Genomic DNA, 21,384 nt, shown 5'->3' on the forward strand with positions numbered 1-21,384 from the left:
AACTGAATATTAGCGATGCCACCGCCCCCCACCCCCCACACCGCTGGAGGACGCGGGTGTTCTGGGAAATGAAGTCAATTCCAACCACTCAAGGAGACGGGGAATCACAATTCCCATTGCTTGACAATGAGTTTCTTTCCTTAATAGTTTTCTTTTAAAAGTTGTCACATTCATAAAATCCTTCCCTATAATCTAAATTTGACTTTACGTGTGTGTCAATAACACAAGTTTACGTAAGGGACTGGTTTTTGGTTTCTTGCTCCTTTCCAGATGTTCCATCGTTTACTGTTTTTATTTTCTTTGTGTGTTCCTCGTCACGTTCAGATCAATCAAGATCGCCACTGGAGTTACACCAACCTTCATCTGACGTTAAAATGAAACGTCAGCAACGGGAGAGGACATTTGTGCCAAAATGAAGGTTGAAGTAAAACAACAAATCAGATCCTCAAGTACTGATACCTGAAAACCCTGCAACATAGAAACATCGTATTTGTGCCTCACGACCTCGCCGCCTTCTTTCCCTCCGCTCGTTCTGTGGATTTCATCCTGATGGCACTTCGTGTTGATTGTTGCAGGGAAATTTCTCCACCAATAAATGGATGAACGCGTGGAACTGTGTTTGACTGTTGCCCTCCCACGCGGTCAGATTTTATGGTTTGACTCCCGGTGAATGTGTAATACTGCTCTCCTCCACCGGGGGGAGCTGCAGTCCGAAAATCCTGGAGGGAACGTCGCTCATCTGGACTCGGACGCTGCTCACGTGATTGACAGGCCAAGACTTTCTTGCATTAAGTGACATTTTATATTTGATGTACATTTCAACATCAATACATTCAAGTGACCAACTTAAAGTCATGTAGGCATCCACTGTATCAATAAATATTCCTTTTAAACATTGATATATATCTATAGATACAGATATATATGCAATACATATATATGTAGTAAAAAAAAAGTATCAAAAGTTAATTAATTAACCCAGAAGCCCATTTCTCTCATACCAGAGGAATCATCCGGGCTTTGTGACGCGCCAGAACCAAAATATTCTTCCATAGATTTCAAGTCTTTGAACAAAAGGACACGTGAGGTCACGGCCGTGTGACAGACACAAAAACACACCAGCGCCGAAAATAAAGTTCGTCTCAGAGGACAATAACTCCCCGCCATCAGACGTAACCATGGAAACAAACTAAACTAACAATGCAACTGCAAATCAAATTCAAACACTGACAAACGGTCAGAGGCCCTCAGCCGCCTCACACTTGGAGCTCCGACGCACCGACAGCCGCGCCCTCAACGCCTCAGTTCCTGAAGCGGTAGGAGATGGGCAGCAGCTTGTGAGTCTTCTTCATCGTCTGGACTTTGGCGTGCGTCTGCTCGTCCATCGTTTTGTAGCAGCGCCGGGCGTAATCCAGCAGCTTCTCCTTCGACGCCTCAAACTCCCCGACTTCTGCCACCTGCAGGAACCAGGAGGGAATGACAGAAGAATCAGGCGCCGCTGTTGCTTCTAAGAGCCGAGCAACAATCGCAGACCTTCTCCGGCGCCACCAAGAGCAGCTCGGCAATCGGCGAGGTGGAGGCCATCGTGTTACGGTCGACGCCATGGATCTGGAAGGCTCGGGACATGCTCCTCACGCGCTGGTAGGTGGACAGGATCTTTTTGTACCGGATCAGAACGCCGTCCGGGTCTTTCACTGAGGAGGGAACCAGAGCGCCAGGCTAGGGTGAGAACGGATCGATCGTTTACCGCCGTATTGTAACGTTATTTGTTTTGCTCGCGTCTCTTGAAGAAGTTTTCTCTCGACCCTGTCACCTGATATAAACCTTCACAGGGCTGAACATGAAGGTTAGCGGCAAACCCACTGACACCAGGGTGAGGATTATTCTAATAAAAAAAAAGATTTCTACGAACAAACAACTGAGGTCCATCTGAGGGAAAACAGGGAAATAAATCCACTCTGATGGGAATCATTCATCAGGCACGATCTTCACTCGACTAGTTTGGTCTCGTTGTCAATCGTCTGTAACAAACTTTTAATTGATTTTTTCAGTTTCGGAGGCTGCGGAAAGGCGTCCTGGGCCAGTGCTGTGGTTGATGCGCTAGACCTCGTAAATATTCACACCAATAAGTTGATCGTGATATTTGCAGTTCGTTCGTTAACACAAATGACCACAAACGGAATTAATTCAGTGGGCGTGGTTTGTAGCGGCGATGACGGAGGACTCACCTCTCTGCCTCTCCCGCCCGTGGGTGATCCGATAAATCCTCCTCATCTTCATCCTCGGCTCTCCCTTGCCTCGGCCTCTTCCTTTCTTCGTCTCCACTGATGAGTCCTCCTCCTCCTCCTCCTCCTCCTCCTCTTCCTCCTCTTCCTCCAAGTACTCATCCTTGGTGTAGTACTTGTCCTCCTCCAGGTGGAACTCCTGCTTGACTGTGACACAAACGTCTGAGTTAGTAGCCTGACACGTTCGATTCTCTCCTTCTCCTTCTGTCCGATCAGATTAACATGCGAGTGCTGTTTTCCCAAATGGGTGTGGCCAAAGAGGGAGTCCTCATCAGTAGCCAATCACAGCGTTTGACGTCAACGCCGAGGGACACCGGTCAGCTAGCGTTAGCCGAGCGAGGAAGAAATTGAACAACTGACATAAACAATCAATGACCTAGAACGGAGCTCACACCTCATGTTTAACCACGACATCTTAGCATGGTTCACGTACCCGAGGTTCGCGCCCACAAGCTAACGGTGAGGCCCAGCTAGCAAGGCTAGTAGCCTGCAGGCTAGCTGCAGCCAAACAGCCCCAAATCCTTGGGAAGCTCATCACCGAGCTGAGCTGAACATGAGATGAGCTGTGATTCTACGAGGAAAACACAAACTTCATTTAGCTAGCGCTCCTCGCTAGCATTAGCATTCCCAGCTGCTAGCAAGTGAATGTTTCCTCCCATTTCTATGAAAACTGCAGTTCTGTTCTTTATTTTATATCAAACATTAGATTTAACTTGATATTAAAGTAGCCAGCTCACATTCCAGTGCATCTCATGTTTCTGGATCTTCCTCACCTGCAATAGCGGCGCTGCGGCGTGTTCGCGGCCCGGGTCCCTGCAGGTGCTTGAGGGTCATTCCAGACCTGGTAGTCATGGGGGAGGGAGGGGAGGGAGAACTGGCAGGCTGGACCTTCACACCACGCTGGAGGTCGCCGCACCAATCTGCCAGGGTCACATGATAACATCTAGACGTCCTCACACCATCAGACAGAAATAGTAAGAAATACAAAGATTTCCTCATCTAACATGGCTAACACAGGAAGTAATCAGGCATGTTTTGGACGCCTCCCTCACCCTCGGGGCTCCTCAGGCTGATGATGAAGCGGTCCAGCTGGCAGCGCAGGATGTTGCGCTCTTCCTCCAGCTCCTCGATGCGCTTCTGCAGCCAGGCGTTCTTCTCCAGAGCCACGTACAGGTGAGCGCGTAGGTTGGTGACAAGGATGAAGGGACTGTACTGAGAGTGAGGAGGCTCCTGCACCGCCGCCTCTGCACCAACAACACACGCCGCTACCTTTTATCTTTGACCACAGTATTATGAATAGGAACTTAAGAGAACACGTGTCAAGTATCACAGAGATAAAATGATTATTGTGCTTTATGGTGTTTATATTGGCACTAATAATCCACCAGAAACGTGACCAGTTTATGATGTCAGTGGTTGGATTCGCGTCACTGGCCTCTCCATCCCTCACGACCGGATGGATCACTGCGCTAGCTGACCGTTAGCATGTACCACGCTAACAATCTTAGGAACACTTGTTGAACGTCAGGAAATACCACAAAAAATAAGTACATGTAGTGTTACAAGGTTCAAAAATGGTGGAATAACGCTTAACATTGCTTACTTTGCTTTTACAAACCCTCATGAGGAGAAATGAACACAGAAAGTCTCAGGAGCGAGGGAGACTTCAGCCGGACGGGAGGGGAACTGCGGTTCCACCCTCCGTCCTTCTGACGAGCCTCGCCAGCCAGCCAGAGCTGGATTATTGTGAATTATGGATTATAGTGGAATGTTGGTCTTCCTCAGCCACAGCGCCCTTTTCTGAAAAAGGTCCAAACCAGTCGTAGCAGAGGAGTACTGGGAGAACATGCACCGCCCGGGGATGAGGCCAGCCCGCGCTGGTTCTCTCTCTGTTATAAATGCGCTCCGTCCCCTCGGCGGTGAGGCGGCCCTCCCACCATTTCTACTGTTACTTCATTTATTAGGACCTGAGCCTGAAGGTGCTTCAGGCAAAGACCAGAGCAACACATCAGCAGCACTAAAAACACTACAAACACACACTAAACAGCGTCCCAGCCCCCCAACACCCATGAGGCAGCTCGGACAGACGGCCTGGAGCAGGTTTTCACATCCACACCATTCAAAACCTGGTCCTGGACTGTTCTTGCTGTCAATGAGCGCATTATACGCATAATCTAATTTCACCCCCTGAACATGCATGAAATTCGCTGAAATTCGGCACAACTGGCGACACATTCACTAATTAAAAAAAACAACAACAACAAAAAAAAAGTCAATAGCGCCACCTAGGGAGCCACACAACTAAAAGATAATTTGCAGCGCTATAACTCCTCCCACGAATGTCCCACAAACATGGGACCAACACCGTTGGACTCGTCTCATCAAGACGAACAATTCTTACACTCTGACCCCTCACCTATCTCCAACAGAATGTCCACAAATTGGACAAAACTGTCAAAATGAGGACTTTTTTTACCCCCCGAACAAAATCTATCTCCTCCTAAGGCAGTGGTTCTCAGACTTTTATCAGTAATGGACCCCCTTTAAAATATTTTTTTGTCAAGTACCCCCTGACACGCACAAAACATTTTTGGCAGAAAGTAAAGAGGTACAGTGCTGTGCCATCAGTGTCTGATTTATTAAAGTTACACAACTAATAGCAATGATTTGCTAGCGTTGGCTAACTGCTCCCCTACTTCCGCTACTTCGTCAGCTCTGGTTTCGCCTTCTTTTTCACGAGTTTCTCTGTATTTTCAACCGCCATGCTGCTGCGCTTTAGCCACATCTCCATCGTTACAGTGCGTCGTCATGGCCACGGCAGGTTATTGACGAGTGATGCTGGATCAACGGGTCAAACTAACTTGGTTTTGGGGGAGTCCTTTTTTTTTTTAAGGATATTAAAATTGAATACTGAATATAAAAGTGTATGAACATACATTTGTAATTTATCAAACTTTTTCTGACATAATTATTTCTCAAGACTTAATTATTATTAGGATTACTGCTTTTTTAAAATATATATATATTTTTGTAAAGCTTCACGTACCCCCTGGAGTACCACCACGTACCCCCTGGGGTACACATGCCCCATTTGAGAACCAGTGTCCTAAGGCATTCATGGTATCGCTGCCAAACTTTGGCTGATTTCTCTCCCACTGTGCCGATCAAACCACATTAATTTTCGTTGTCAAGTCACTCAGTCTCCATTTTACAAGCCGTCAAAGTGGGGGAGACACGTTTCACTCACAATTCTCGTTGAATTACATTTTAAGTTTGAGGACTTCCAAAGTTCAAAGTTTTTTAAAGTTATTTAGTCAGTAATTGTGGTAAAATCATTTCAATATTGGCCAAAATAATGGTGGATTTTACAGCTACTGCAGTATTTAAGTCACACAGACTGATGAAGGGGACGGAGAGTGCGGTAGAGTACTGCAGTAGGACAGTAGTCCTACTGCTAGTAGTGCAGGACCAGTGTGGGACTGGGACCTGCAGCCTCGTGCTGCTGCTGCACTGGGAGAGGTGACTGGTACCTTCCATCATCTGCTGGCTGTGGTGGTGGTGGTACGCCGGAGCACGTTCCATGTTCTCCTCCAGAGGGAAGGACACATCGTAGGACTGCAGGTACAGCCCCCCTCCCCCTCCTCCTCCTCCTCCCCCCCCTACAGTGGAGGGGTGAGGCATGTAGTGCACTAACACATGAGAAACACACAGAGGTATTACACAAGTATTCAAAGCAGTGAACGCTGGTACTTCTTTATTCATCTTTTATAAATGACAGAAACAATGAAAACTACTCTTCCGACTACCCAGGGTTCAAGGTTCAAGCTGCCAAGATCTGGGAAGATTCCTGGAAGTTTTCCAATGGAGAGTTAAACTCGCAATTTTGGGAGTGTTTAACTGCCACAGTGGGAACCACAGCTGGTGTCATGGTGACGTTAATTCAAGCTGGACTTGCTGATCTTATTTCATCTTTTATTTGTTGTCGTTATTTACTCGTCCGGTGAGACTTGAAACTCTTGCGTCCTCACAGGTTTCTACCGTCATGACCTCTCCAGAGGCTTGAAGAACGTTCCTCTGCCGGAGGGAGAACGTTCCTCTCAGGTGTGATGAACGCTGCTGTCCTATCACTGAACAACTTCCTCCCCGGGCTGAGGAGCCGCGCTCACAAACTCTGAGTACACCTGGAGTACCACTGCAGTACTGGTGGTAGTACTACCTGCTGTCACGCTCAACTACACAACTCACTGCCAGTACAGAGCCTGCCGCAGCTGCGAGGAATGGTTTCAGAGTTATTACCGGGCCTGCAGTCGGTACCTGGCGGCTTCGCGTCATCTCTGGCGGGCGGAGGATTCATGGCCGGGGCCCGTTACCGGTGGCGGGGTTAATAACGGCTGGAGGCGCGGGAACGCCGTGAGAGCCGTGTTATTAATCCTCTTCTCCTCCCGGTTATACTTCAGTAATACGAGTCGCACCTGCGGCGGGGACTCGCTCTCAGCGGCAATCACGGGCGGCCGTCACACGTGCTCACGGTTTTCTTAAAGGGTTCACACCTGCGCACAACGGGGGAGCTGCTGCCCCACCCTCACCTGGACGCTGCGGTGTCCCGCTAAACTTGCGTGAGTGTATGTGTGCGTGGGGCGCGCGTGTTGCCCGCGGCTGGAGAGACGTGAGAGTCGGGGGTGCGAGGGGTTAAGGAACCGGAAGTGCATCACCTAGTGGGCGGGGCGCAGGTAGGTGGCAAAGCAGCTAAACGCGGAAATTTAAGCAAAATCTGAAGAAAAATCTGAACCCTCTCTCTCTCTCTCTCTCACACACACACACACACACACACACACGCTCGCACGAAGCAACGAACGTCCGTGCGGGACGAGCGACGACCAGGTGAGTCACATTGTCACGAATTCAACAGTCGAACGAGTTTATTGCAGCCTTCGTTGAAGTTTTACTGCGTTGTGTTTTACTAAAAAAAACAAAACAAAACACGAATTAGACCTCCACGAGCACGAGCGCCAGCAGGGGTGAACGCTGTTGTTGCTGATAAACCAGTAAACCCAGCGCGACCAGTCCAAGCTGCCCCGACCACCTCAGTCGTGCACCTCTTTTATTTAATGTTTGCTGGTGAATAAGAAACTCCTGAAGCGGTTCTTTTCTATGATCATTTCCTGAGATCACGCCTCCCTGCTGAGGTTCGTTTGGTCCCGCACGTCCGTCCCCGTGCCTGCACTCAGCAGCTCGGACGTTTATAATCCGTGTAACAACAAAGGAAGGCTGGGATTTAAAAAACAAACAAACTGGAAACTTTGGATTCTGGTCCCTGCAGGAAGGCCCGGAGCCGAGAGGCTGGACCAGGCCTCGAAGTCCAGCCATCATTTGATAACTGGGGACACACACACACAAAACTATATATGTAGTTAGTAATAGTTACTAGGCTGTTGTTTTTCTCCTACCTGTGTAACTCAGGTGTTTACTCCCCCCTCAGACCAGTGTCACGATGGGTGTGTGTGGGGGTCTCTCCCACTGTAAACTGGCCCTGGCTTTTGCCGTGTTGATGGATTTACTGGGTGGAGCTGCCCTGCTGCTGGGAGTCTTCACCCCTCTGGAGGTCAAAGGTCGAGACTTTGGAGACTTGCTGGTGTACACAGGTACGTTTGTCAGGATCCTGGACCAGTCACTCTCAGGTGAGGAGGTGTGACAGCTGTCAGTCACCATGGGATTGACTTCAATATGAAGGTCAAATTAAAACTTCCTCGTGCCAAAATCAACACATGGCCTTTAATTACATCGGTCCACACTCACACACACACACACACACACACACACACACACACACACACACACACTCCTGAGTCCATGAGGAGCTTCCAGCCTTGAAATGATCAGCTATAATTCTTTGTCAGTCACCTGTGGTCCATGTGGTCTCTGTGCAGGAGCCCTGCTGGTGCTGGTCTCGCTGGGCGGGTGGGTTCTGTGGTACACCGGAAACATTGAGGGTCTGACGTCCAAGAAAGAGCTGGGACACATCGGCAGCGCTGTCGACCGCCTGGCTCGTAACCTCAGCCGCAAGATCCGCACGTACCGCAGCCACCACTGACTCTGCGGTCACCAGTGGTCACCAGTATTCATGATCCCGACCTCACTGGTAGACCCGGACCTGCCGTCGCCCTGTTTTACTCGGACTCGGAGTCGAGTCTTCTCCAGTGTTTTCGATGTGATGACGTCATCGACTGAAGCTGTGGTCTCCTGTTGCATTTCAATAAAAGCGTTTCTGGACTTGATGGAAATGTTGGTGTTTGTTTGAGAAGTGAACAGAAATAAATAAATTGGCGAACCGCAGCAGGACCCGGTCTGGGCCGCACCGACGGGCGCACGTCTGGGAACGGTGACAGTCCAGCATCACCACGAGCGCCGCACGAATGTTCGTTTCCTTCCTGCTTTTCATTCAAGTTCATGGAGCAGTAGTTTGTAGTTTCATCTGTAGATTTTATTTTTGTTTGCACCGAAATTCTCCCCTGGAATGAATCTATTTTTAAGGACATAATAATAATAATAATGATAATAATAATCATGACTGGGAAAACTAATGGTTCCCCCACCTTGAGGAAAAAGACTTTAAATGCAAATTAACCTTGAATGCCTGACTTGTGCTGCCCTCTGGTGGTGGCCAGAAGGACTTAATCAAACATCCTCAGATCTCTTTGGTTCTTCTCCTGAGCAGAAATGAAATGGTTCTGAAGGTTCTGGCTTCAGCTTTTCTAGCACCACATCAGGGAATTTCCCCCGAGAGTAAAATCGGATGGGAAAAAGGGCGAACTGACCTGGCAGCAGGAAGTGACGGTGGAAACTTCTTCCTCATTGAATGAAGAGATGCATTTCTGTCCGCCATTTCTGTTGCTTTTAACTTTTTGGCACAAAAACATCTCCGTTTTCAATGAAGGGGCGGCGTGGCTCTGAGGTAGAGTGGCTGCCTAGCAACCGAAGGGTCGCTGGTTCAATCCCCACTTCCCCTGGTGACCGTGTCCTTGAGCAAGATACTGAACCCCTAACTGCTCCTGATGGCCCTGAGACGGACTGGTGACCCGTCCAGGGTGAACCCCGCCTCTCACTTAGTGTCAGCTGGGATAGGCTCCACCCCTGTGACCCTTAACGGATAAGATGATTATATTTATGGATATATTTGATTATATTCTTACAGTACTCAACTACTAATGTGACCTGTTTCTAACAAACCATCCAGCAAGCAGTTCCTTGAAATGAAGGGAGTTTTCCCAGATTCGGTTTGTGGCTTTGCCACCGGCACAACGACATCAATCGTTTTTTTCTGACCATTCCCTCAGAGGAAGCTCATGCTAGATCCAAATGTTTATCCCTCCATTTTACTTGAAAAAAAGATTTCATTCATATTTAAGTTTATTAGAGCGCTGCGGGGATGAGGTATTTCACAAGACATTCTTAAAAAATGAACACCAGTTTCATGATTTGTTTTGAGGCATAAATTCTGTTAGCGATGCAAAGCTAACGTTATGCTAACGCCTTAACTATACCAACTGCATGTGACTTCATTGTCATCGCAGCTGAGCTTTTTCTGTTTGTTTGTCTTGAATGTCCTTGACAACCTCTTCAGTCTCGTTCAGTTAATTTAATCACAACGAGCGCCATTCCTGTTTTCATGCCGTACAACAAAACGTCACAAGATCTTCTGCTAGCATCTGCTAGCTAGCTAGTGAACCAAATTAATTAAATTAATTAATTAATTCTAGCATTAGACTGAAATTTCTTTTTTGAAAAGAACCTTCGAGACAAGCGAACTGGATGTTCAGCAGAAAATCAAGCAGGATTTGATGCAACAGGTACGCTATCCAGGTGTGGCCTGCAGGTGTAGCTGTCAGGTTCTTTAACCATGGCAGTCCTGCGGGGACCCGCCATGCCTGTCTTTAGAGAGCTCTGTGTCCTTACATGTCCCTCGACTGGACTTAGTGTAAGGAGGGTATCCCTTTACAACTAATAAGATTATTTCCTTCGGTGTTGTGGCGTTGCCCTCGTTTATCTCAAGTCTGAAAATCAAAATTTCATGAATGGCCCCTGTGACGGGACAGGTGGCGACTAGAAGGTTCTACGCAGGTAAAGTTGAGCCTACCTGCGCCAGAAAATGACGGTTTTGGTTTTAAGTCTTAAAAAAAGCCATCAGACTGGCCTGCTGTCCTGTGGACGAAGCAGCCGTCAGCGCGGATAAGCTCGTCTTGAACGTGATGCTGCGCACCTGGTTTGTGGGTTTCGCCAAAACAGTTTTTTAAATTTCATTTATTTTCAATGTCAGGATCTTGCCACCAGGTTTTCTCCCCCCTAGATTTGCTCTTTGTTGGGTCTCTTTCAGCTTCATTTGTCATGACTACATGTACTTGTCCCCACTGATCCTGGATCTGCTCCACCTTCCTGCTGGTAAAGGAAGGTTCTGGTGGCTGCTGTTGCAGGATGTGCTGCTGATGGAGAATTGTTGGGTGGAGGTTGATTGAAGGAGGGAGGTGCTGGACCTGCTCTACTTGGACAGAGTCAGGACAGAACTTTGGTTGGGGTTTGGCGACACAAATAAAACTGATGTGACTTTAAACGTGTATTTTCTTGTTGAGCAAGCAGGATTTGTCCCTCCTGTGGTGGATGTGACACACACACACACACACACACACACACACACACTGTGATGCCCATTAAAGTGTCTAGATTAAAGTTTCTTTTTCTGGCAATGGATTCCTCAAGGCCTTGCCAAAGAGCTTTGATAATACCTATCAGCGGCGCTCTGGATTCCGCAGATTTTCCATTCGCTGTATCGACTCGTCTGCTTTGTCCTGCGGCCAAATCCTCTTTACACTGACTAACATCACCACCTTCACTGCCTCCCTCCCTCCCTCCTCGCTCTCTTTCTCCTGCTCCTTCTGTGTCTCTGCTTTAATCCTCCTCTCCTTTCAATCAAAGGATTCTCTTTCCTAGAACTCAGTCTAAATCAGGTTGAGGGTTGAAGGTGAGTTGGAGGGTTTTTTTGCTCAGGGGCAAAAAATGAACGACTAATCCAGACTTGTTTCAGCAGGAAAGAAGATAAGATCTGGATGACGATTTTGCTTCAGTGAGCTTCATGAACAGATCGATTGCAGATGCGGGAGAAATTAACTCGTTGTTTGAAAACGTTTTTTTTTTGTTGTTGATGGAGAATTGTTGGGTGGAGGTTCACTGAAGGAGGGAGGTGCTGGGGGAGTCAGGAGAGAACTTTGGTTGGGGTTTGGTGACACACAAATAAAACTGACTTGACTTTTTATGCGTCTGAAAAGCCCAAAAGAGAAGAAGCACAGTAAACCAGAATTCTGTCAAATGGCCAGCAGGTGGCGATTTCTGTGATCGTGGAATTGTTCTGATACTACAGAAACTTCCACATTCCTGTAATTTCAAAATAAAAGAGGAAATACACCAAACTTATAGGAACACTAGGCCTCACTCATGAAATAATCTTATACAATACACTAAATTATGTTATTCGCCCTCAGTTCAGTCTTACAGGCAGAAAGCAACGGCTGAAGGCGACATGCAACTGTGCTCCCGACAGCTGTGTGTCGTAAAAATAGATCAGATTCAATCTGGACGTATTAAAAGTTGTTTTCTTTAAGCTGCATTTCTTTACAACGGTGACACTGGTTTGCATGACATGGCTCTCCAAAGCCTTTGCAGCCGGATAACAAACCCCCGATCACCTGTAGAGCCGTGGCTGACGGTGCCAAGACAAGCAGGCAGGTAAAGTTAGGTCGTAGCACGTCAGCAGAGGAATTAAGTTGTTTTATTTAATAGAAGTTAAAGGGCCTCAGCTGTTTGCCAGCACGGCTTACATACCGGCCTATACTTGTCCTGCATTAAAGAAGCGGTGCGGCTCTGGCTGAATTAAAAGCAGGTAGTTATGTCACCTTAATCAGGCTGATACAACGGACGAGCTCTGAGGTTGATCCAGACCACACAGTAACTGGTTTAAACATGCAATAGCCTGTGAAGGGCTAACTAACAACCAGGCTACTGGGTTACGCTGGTCTATGACAGCTTCCTGATGCTGACTGCGGTTCTGACTCAACATTCCCCAGCAATCATGTTTCAGAAGCACCCGGTGGGTCAGGTGTCTGGGGAGGACCTTTGACCCTTAAATGGCCTCAACCCTGATATAGCAGTGACTTTTCTGACTGGGTGACGTCACAGATAATGAGTGACGTGATCATGACCTCTTGACACAGCTTTACTGGTGGTAGCAAACCAGTGAACCAGCTGGGCTTGTTTCTGGTGGCCCAGTTAATTCAACTGACCATCATCAAACTTGTGGTCTAAGATCTGAAGAACGAGGTGACAATCAGAGTGTCTGAGATGCCAGAGAACAAATTGAGATGCCCGACACTGGCTTTGAGATGACAGTCACAATGACCGCTGACATGGGAGGCTAGGATGTGACATCCAGGATGACAGTTATGACAGACAGAAGACAATCATTTTGACAGACTGACATGAAAGACAAACAGAGATGGCAGACAGGTGACAGTCAGAATCACAGACTGACCTGACAGTTGGAAATCAAAGGTTTTGCGAACAAACATTGCTGCCCTTGTTAACCGAAATGAAGGCGATCTGAACTTTATTGCCACAAAATAAAACATTATTTTCCAACAGTGAATCCTGCTTAAAGAAGCTTGTTTTTTTGAGTTTGAGTTTTCTAATCGAAAAAGCATGAACATTTTCCCACAGGGCCGCCGAAAACAATGATAAATATGATCCTCTGTTGGCGCGCTATCATCGTCATTATTACACCGTGTTTAGAAGTCATGGTCATTTTTGTGATTCCTCAGTTAGATCCGGTTGTCCTGAATCCAAAGAGAGGCTGGAGGTGACATTGACTGGGTCGGGGTCTTTAGTTTAGCGAACGACAGTCGCTGGTGCAACATAAAATAGGTCCTGGCGAGCTGCTCGGGGGGTTTGATTCATGACCTCGGGGCCCAGAGGGGTTCGGGGGGGGGGGGGTGTCTGCGCAGGAACATTAACGCAGGTAGAAGACGGTGATGTGTTTTCTGTGTTGACTGGTTCCCGACGGAGCAGATGGTGTGGATCAGCAGTCAACACTCAGCTAAGCGCATTTAAATCTCAGCTGAACGCCGGCTGGATTTAAACCACTAAGTCCTGGCCCGCGCCAAGGTCCAAGGTAGTTTTGGAAACATCTTGCTTTTACTTTGTCACTTGACTTGATCAGGTTTATTTTTGCAGCTAAAGCCCGCAGCGCGCTCATAATCAGGCAGGTTGGGCCAGCGCGCTTGTTTTTAGCCGTGCAGTGTCTGAGATGGCCGGCTGCAGGGCGTCCACGTCGTCCAGCGAGCTACTACAGGTCACATGTCACAGCTTCCCCGTCACCGTCGTATAATATCTCATAACACTGCTAATAATTACACAACAAGAGCTTCGAGGAGAAAAAAAACACTGATGAAGCTCAGATACTCTTTGGCAATTACTTTTTTAAATTTGGACAATCAAGCAAATCTGAATCAGCAGGAAATCCCGTCGTTGTTTTTTAACCAACCAGAAGTTCAAGTTAGAATAAAAACGAGAGCAGCACCGAAGAAAAATCTCCTCACTGCAAACGGATACAACTACTTCTAGTTGCCTGCGTGTTTATAACGCATCATGAAACTTACTACAAAAGAACATATACATATATATATATGTATATATATATGTATATGTATATATATATATGCATATATATATACATATACATATGTATATATATATGTATATGTATGTATATATATGTATATATATATATATATATATATATATATATATATATACATATATGTGTATTACAGTTATTTCTTTCTTATTTATTTGGACACAACACGATCTCTATCTTTGTTCTGTTCTTTTTAGCTTTTATTACTCTCTTTTATCGTTCTTTTATTGCATTAATTCATTTCTACTCTCTGGACTTCCTCTCTTCTTGCTCCTTTGTGTCTGTGGTCTCTCCTGCTTCTTGCAAAATTTGCTATTTGCTGAATTATTATGATTGATAATATTTTATTTCTCTTCATTCAAGGGGAACTAAACTTAGAGTTCAGCTTAATATCGAGACACAAACGTCAGCAGGATATATTTTGATGTTAGAATTGTTTTCCTGCATGGGAGTCATGATTTGAGTGCAGCCTTCATACAGCAAAGAAGAAATGCCTTGAATCTGATGTGTGAGTGAACTAAATGTCATAAGAATCAGACTGACACACACACACACACACACACACACACACACACACACACACACACACATACACACACACACACACACACACACACACACACACACACACACACACAAACCAAGAAGCCTCATGCTTCTGAGTGCATGTGTTTCTGTTGTATTCTGGAAATCATTTCCTGTCAGCCTGAGCCTGAAGGGAAAGACTTTAAAAAATAAAAAAAATTAAAAAAAAACTTTCATGATGGGGGCAGCAAGTGAGGACGTTCAGGTGCTCACATGGGTGCTCCTGTGGCTCCGCCTCAGGGTGACTCCGTTTAATTGACTTAACTCAACAGGCAGGTGGAGGGCGATTTCATCTGCTGCGGACACATCAAGCATCCCTGTTGGTCTCCGACTCGTCAGCTGCTCACACAGGTAGGAAACACAGAGCTGATCGCGCTTCACGTTACGCCGCCGTGCTGGGAACATTAATACCTGGTCTGAAGCAGGCAGAGAGAAAGGGTTCAGTGCCTGAGATATAATGTTATTTAAATTTGATTAATTACCTGAAAATCTGTTTTGACACCATGCGATGTAGGAGGAAACACCAGACTTGTTCTATTATTTTACTACTATATTCATTTTTCACGAGCAATAATGCTGTGGAAGTAGATGTGTACCATCGGCCAAGGACTTGAGGTGGAGAACACTCACAGACCATGTACCTCCGGTTCTTTCTTGCACTACGCTGCAGCGCTCCGCTGAGTACGGTGGAACTCGGTTTGTAGGTTTAGTGAATTCCTGCGGACACGCAAACACACGGCAGGGACGATAGGAGGTAAAAGCATATTTTGGGTCACTTTCTCGTCACCGTGTACTTCCGTTGCTCGGTTGAAGCGTGCGTCTGACATTTGATGTTAATTCTAATAAACAAATTATGAAACAAAGTTATTTATTGCCAGTTGATCTGCTAAACTCATCTTGTCTACTGAGGAGTTCGTGGCAAAGCCGTCAACAGCACCAGACCTTGGAGGCTGCTAAACAAGCACTTTGGTTTTGACCCGGTTTGAACTTTGTCCGTGACACCAGTTGCCGGCATAATTGTTGATTGGCTTCAGGAGCTTACCAAGTGGCCTCTGCTCCTCTAACATTTGATTCTATGTGTTGCAGGGTTGGACCAGGATCACGAGGGATATAGCAGCTGTACTTCAGGAATAGTCTTCTCTTTTCGACAGAGGAGGAGTCTCCCAAGGTTAACGTTTGGGCCGTACATTCTCACTTTGAGCAAGGCTTCAGACATCACCCACGATGGGAAACACCAAAAGCGGCGCCGTGTCAAAGGAGATCCTGGAGGACCTTAAGCTCAACACCAAGTTCTCTGAGACTGAGATTGTGCAGTGGTACGAAAACTTCAAGAGGCAGTGTCCAACCGGCCGCATCTCGAAAGATGAATTCCAGAACATCTACAGCAAGTTCTTCCCAGAAAGCGACCCCAACACGTACGCCCAGCACGTCTTCCGCTCCTTCGACACAAATGACGACGGCACCTTGGACTTCAAGGAGTACATCATCGCTCTCCACATGACATCAACAGGGAAGACCAACAGGAAACTGGAGTGGGCGTTCTCACTCTTCGATGTGGACAAGAATGGATACATCACCAAGTCGGAAGTCAAGGAAATTTGCACAGTGAGTTTTGGGAGAAGAAGCCGTGATTTAGTAGCCAGTAGAAGACATTTACAAGTCTCAGGTTTTGGTTTAAATGTTAAGTAGATATTTTACTTGTGTGTGTGATCATGGCGAGCAGGTACCGCTGAGAGAGGAGCTGCTGATGTCAACGTGATCTTTAATGTTTGGACTTCCAGTCCCTTGAGAACGGTCTGCAGGGTGTCGTCCCTGTGTGGTCAGAGAAATGAATCAGCTAGGGGGCATTCCTCAGACCAAACGTTTGCTCTGTCAAACAGATCAACCCTAACACTGAATTTCCTCGGTCTACATTCAGACGTTCTTGTCTTTGCAAAAGACAGACAAACTGCACCCAAAGGTTATTCATCTTTGGCAGAAGCAAACATCTGGTGAGAGTCTGAAGTTTCTACTGGAAACAGAGATGTGATAAGGTTTGCGTGCCCGTGTGTCCTTTGGAGAACGATGATGTTGGACAACCAGATCCACATGAGGTAAACTTGACAAGGAACGAAAATGGCTGAACAGGAATTTGAGCAAAACAGCTTGAGGAGGCATCGTCCGCGCCTCCAAGGGTGGGACTTGTTTCAAATGTGGGATTCTTTTAAAAAAGAAAGAAAGTCTGGTGAAATGTCGTTCCTAGCCACACCCCACTTTAACACCCACTCACTCCATGTCAGTCCCACTCAGTGGAAGCCCCAATTAAAGTCTAAACACAGGATTAGACTTTAATTGATGCTGATAAACAGTTTAGGATATATTCAAGGTTAAGCCTGCGTAGGACTTTGGCGTGAGGATATGAGGCTATAAGGAGAGCAGAGAATGGAATGAAGAGGTTCAATTTAAGGCAAAGATTTCCAATCAAAGGGGAAATGTGGCTCTCTTTATATGCATCAAATTGAGGGTAAATTCGAGTCAATAGAAGCAAATAATTGACTAATTACTTGATCAATCAGTTGGCGCATTACAAACCTAGAAACCAAGGGTCCGCTTCGTTTCTGTTGACATGTACGGGGACATGTTCAGGTCAACGTGTACTTTCTTGGCTTGGTTGAAGTGTGTGTCTGACGTTTGATGTCAACTCTAATTATAGTCTCAGTAACCCAAACTTCCCTGTTGTTTTGACTTTTATAGCAAATAAGCTACTTTTTTTAACCCCCCCCCCCCCCCCAAAAGGCATCCCTTGAATGTTACGGATGAAAAGATGAAACTGCTTACTTCCATGCAGCCTCACTTCTTCTTCATCTGCTGCAAAACATCGAAATGTTTTACTCACACTCGAGTTTAGCAGTTGGGAGGTTTGTTTCTCAACAAAAGCGAAGTAACACTTCTGCAGGAGGTGTAATGTGACTGCACGGGAAGTACTTCAAATTCAGATCAGGCCGTTTAAAATTGACCAAATCGATATCAGACGGTTGACATGAACTCTGTTGAGAGGCCGGAGCCTGGCTGGGAGTGAAACTACAGTGTCATCTGCATACAGGTTTACATACGACTTCTCCCGAATAGGTGTTTATGCACCTTTACGTTTTCAGAGGACATGAAAGTCCCTCTTCAATGGGAATGGCAAACTGATCCTTTTCTGAAGTCACAAATGTGCTCTTCAAAAACAGGCAGAACAGGATAACAAGAGTGATGAAAGCCTGTCCACGTCTTCAGGGTTCTAGATTGTCTTAAGAAGACACTTTGCTGCTAATTTCCTGCCTGATCAACTTGTTCCCACGTCAGGGGCCTCGTCTCCAACCTCCTGACATGGCCATGAAGCTCATAGATAAGAAGGTAGAGGGAAAGATAATTTAGCAAAGTGCTGTTTGGGAATTATGTGTTAATCCTGACACTGCCGTCATTTACTCAACTTCAATTTCCTGGGCACTTTGAATTGATTTCTGCCTCAGTACCCCATTAGTAGCCAACGCACACCGGTTTAAAAATCTAAATTAACTTAATCACAGACAAGAGCCAAAGAGCTGCAGCTGGTAATCCGTTCCACCTCATTTCTTGCTGTTTCAGAGTTAATCGATCGGCTCATAGAATTTATAAATGTTTGAGATTAAAGAAAGGTTGCATGCGATTGTAGCGGCACGCTTTAGGTACGGATTAAACCAATGCCCTCCCGTCTCCTCTGTTTCAGGCCATTTTCAAGCTGATTCCTAAAGATGAATTGTCCAAACTGCCTGCTGATGAAAATACAGCAGACAAGAGGGCAGACAAACTCTGGAACTACTTTGACAAAGGAGAGAACGGTGAGTTAGTCAACAGTAAAAGAACGGTTTCTGCATCCTGAGGTCAAGTCTCTGATATCTGGGGTCTGACAGCGAGGGTCACAGGGATATCCTAGACTTTGCAGGGGCTTCCACATCGGTGGCTTTGGATTATGACTCCTGATGCAAACTGAGCCTCAGTGGGTCTTTTAATCCCACTGCTGAATGGAGTTTAAGTACATTCCACACAAGCGGAAGCACAATATTTTTCACAACAAAAGTACACTTCAGGAAACTCGAGATTAAATTCTAAGCAGATCACTGCTAACCTGTACGTGGAGAAGTACAAATCCTGCAGTTTACTGATGAAATGTTAATATTGTCAAACCTACTTCTGTTCCTCACATGATGTACTTGTATTACAGTGTTTGAAATCACTTACTAATGTACAACTCATACTGTTACCACCAAATTGAGTGTGTTACATATTGTATACCTGAGAAATCAAAGTATTAGTATGATTGTTTATTTTTATTAATCATAGATATACACTTAATCATCTTTTTTTTTTAATTTGGATTTATTAAGCTTTTTTCCAGGCCTTTAATTTTCCTGGGTGAAACTCTCTCTTGTTCTTCCAGATCGAGTGGCAGAGGGAGAATTCATCAAGGGAGTGTTGGACAATGAAGAAGCTCTTCGTTTGATTCAGTATCAGCCTTCAAAGTAGCGCTTTTATCAGCCGGATGAGTCGGATCGCTCTCCAGGATTTACTCTGACAGTACAATGACATCTGACAGCACCTTCAGAAATTGTGAACATTCAGTAGGTGAGATGGAAATGCCACATCACCCCCTAAAATGAAACCTAAATTAAAAAAAAAACTCCTTTATTATCTTTAAATCACAAAAACAGAGAGATTATGGAAAAAAACTAAATAAAACAAGAATATGCACGCAGTTTAACTCGTGCCCTCTTGCCCCTCACGTGCAATATTCCATCACACATTCGTGAACTCGTTAATTCGAGTAGACAACTAAATGAAACATGACGCTTTATAAGACGGGGCACGTTTAGGAATTCGTCACTGTCAGCGAAAATAAAATGAAAGATGGGGGTTTGTTAGTAAAACTCACATTCATGTGATAAACGTGTCGTGTGCATTAGTTGTTGTCATTAAGTGTGTTTTGCTCTACTTGGAAGCCAATTCTGGTCGCCGTAGTTTCTCTTTTTACCACGAAACTTGTTCCCGACCAACAAGTAGTTCATGGTTTGTACAGTCAAACTGGTGTCCACTGGCCCTTCTTGTTGTCAGGTTTTGTGTCTTTACCAGTTCAATTCTTGCCATGTAACACAACCCTTCATGTTTTAGTTGTACGACGCGTAATTTAGATTTGTTTGTTGTGCAACAGATTCAAAATAAGTGTCGGACCTGGGTTTCTCTATGAAAATAAAATTTCAATAAAAATAGATAAAGATGTCGGAAATCTTTCTTCACCATTCATCGTCTCATTAGAAATCTGGCAGGTGTCCCGCCGCAGCCTTCAGGCTAAAGGTGGTTCTCACCAAGCAGAGAGAGGGAGGTAAATGGAACCTTCGTCGGATTCATGGGAAACGTAAAGGCCACAAAGTCGGTTCTCGTCAAAACCCCAAGTAAGAAAGCTGTAATACTTTACATAACAGCTTAAGATATTTCATCATGTACATTGCTATTGATTTTTTTTGTTTTTGAAGGACAACAACAACAACAACAACAACAACTTGATCTGACCTGACAAGTATTTTGTCTGCCCCCCAAATCTCAGGGATGCTCTGGTGTCACATTTTCTCAAACGCCCCCTGGGACTCGCGGATGAGTTGGGAATATTTCCAAAGGTTTACCCACATCAGTCAGTTGACAAACGTCCCCTGGGACTCAGGGATGAGCTGCAAAATATTGTAGTGGTCAAAGGCCAAAAGCCACTGTCAACTCATGTGAGCACAAAATCTCAGGAGCGTCTTAAGAAACGCGCACGGAGACGCTGTGATCGCCGATGGTAACTGAGGGGAAACCTGTGGTGCGGTTTAGAATAAGACGCACGTTTTAAAATGTCTCCAGCTTAGAGGATCCAAATGTGAAAATGAACCATGTTGTCCGTCTTCAATGTAGAAGTTTATGAAGCTAATACATAATAAAGCTTGGACAGTTGGGAACTGATGAAACCTCCTTTGCCTCCAAACGCACAGATGGTCACATTGGTCTGGTTTCACAAGACACTTGCATGGTCACTGTAGAAAAGATTAATATTGTTACATAATCAGAAGTCCTGGTCGACTTCCTTGCTCCAAATTCGAAGAGACATCTGCTGTTTTTCTTATTTCGTTTGCTTCCCACACCGAGGGCGTCTTTCTCTTGGAGCCTTTTTTTCATAAATAAACAAAAAACCCTGTTAAAGAACAAGGATTTAAAAAAAAGGAATTTGATGGACATTTTTGCAAATATACCCTCTGCACATTACGTTCAGCTGCACGGAATTGGATTGCTCAGTAAATAAAACTGAACATTACCACATATTGTTTGTGACTGTAAATGATTAAGCCCTTCATTTTCTATATGTGCTTTTGTTTTTGAGTCCCAGCTGGTGAGGGAGGCTCGTCTTATATAAACTGTTGTATAATTTAGCCTCTTAATTTATATTTTTAATTACATCCCACATACTGCTCAGTGACCCGGAAACCTTGTTTATCTCTTCCTCACTGCCTATATTGTCAATCACTCTCTCTCTCGCTCGCTCCGTTACTCCCCTGACGGTGGAGATTATTGACATAATCTTCTGTAAAGTATTTGAAAGCATCTGTCTTAAAATCCAAATCCCACTGTTGCAGAAAGCTTTGATTCTTTTTCTTTTATCAATGTGCATAACAACAGGGAGGGCAGAAAGAAGGTGAACCAAGGAGACAAAAATCTCAGAAATGTTTCATGGTTTCTTTTAAATTTGTA

The 21,384-nt window shown here is 45.5% G+C and overlaps 3 protein-coding genes across 6 annotated transcripts; 2 read left to right on the forward strand and 1 right to left on the reverse strand.

Moving 5' to 3' along the window:
* Nucleotides 1-790: 790 nt before the first annotated feature.
* Nucleotides 791-6,986, reverse strand: LOC147240311 (coiled-coil domain-containing protein 106-like). 2 transcript variants are annotated; one of them, XM_086193487.1, is made up of 7 exons: nucleotides 6,582-6,986; nucleotides 5,816-5,974; nucleotides 3,338-3,529; nucleotides 3,059-3,205; nucleotides 2,229-2,432; nucleotides 1,534-1,694; nucleotides 791-1,457 (listed from the first exon to the last, which is right to left on the reverse strand). In XM_086193487.1, exons 1-7 carry the CDS (start codon nucleotides 6,637-6,639, stop codon nucleotides 1,302-1,304), a joined length of 1,077 nt encoding a protein of 358 aa, XP_086049613.1. In that variant the 5' UTR covers nucleotides 6,640-6,986; the 3' UTR covers nucleotides 791-1,301. The 2 variants fall into 2 exon arrangements, with proteins under 2 accessions (XP_086049613.1, XP_086049614.1); XM_086193488.1 differs by having other exon boundaries at nucleotides 6,600-6,985.
* Nucleotides 6,583-8,564, forward strand: tmem238a (transmembrane protein 238a). Of its 3 annotated transcripts, none has more exons than XM_086193584.1 (3): nucleotides 6,583-7,015; nucleotides 7,746-7,927; nucleotides 8,213-8,564. In XM_086193584.1, the coding sequence occupies exons 2-3, from the start codon at nucleotides 7,777-7,779 to the stop codon at nucleotides 8,374-8,376; spliced, it is 315 nt and encodes a 104-aa protein (XP_086049710.1). In that variant the 5' UTR covers nucleotides 6,583-7,015; nucleotides 7,746-7,776; the 3' UTR covers nucleotides 8,377-8,564. The 3 variants fall into 3 exon arrangements, with proteins under 3 accessions (XP_086049710.1, XP_086049708.1, XP_086049709.1); XM_086193582.1 differs by lacking the exon at nucleotides 6,583-7,015 and adding an exon at nucleotides 7,022-7,166; XM_086193583.1 differs by lacking the exon at nucleotides 6,583-7,015 and adding an exon at nucleotides 7,022-7,166 and having other exon boundaries at nucleotides 7,765-7,927.
* Nucleotides 8,565-14,805: 6,241 nt separating this feature from the next.
* On the forward strand, nucleotides 14,806-19,871 carry LOC147240313 (visinin-like). The gene is made up of 4 exons (XM_086193556.1): nucleotides 14,806-14,958; nucleotides 15,694-16,212; nucleotides 18,338-18,449; nucleotides 19,049-19,871. The coding sequence occupies exons 2-4, from the start codon at nucleotides 15,832-15,834 to the stop codon at nucleotides 19,132-19,134; spliced, it is 579 nt and encodes a 192-aa protein (XP_086049682.1). The 5' UTR covers nucleotides 14,806-14,958; nucleotides 15,694-15,831; the 3' UTR covers nucleotides 19,135-19,871.
* The last annotated feature ends 1,513 nt before the right edge of the window (nucleotides 19,872-21,384 follow it).

Source organism: Aulostomus chinensis, chromosome 22 (genome assembly GCF_037954235.1).
Source record: "Aulostomus chinensis isolate RoL2024-O1b breed Wild chromosome 22, RoL_Achi_v1.0, whole genome shotgun sequence".
Classification (NCBI taxonomy): Eukaryota; Metazoa; Chordata; class Actinopteri; order Syngnathiformes; family Aulostomidae; genus Aulostomus; species Aulostomus chinensis.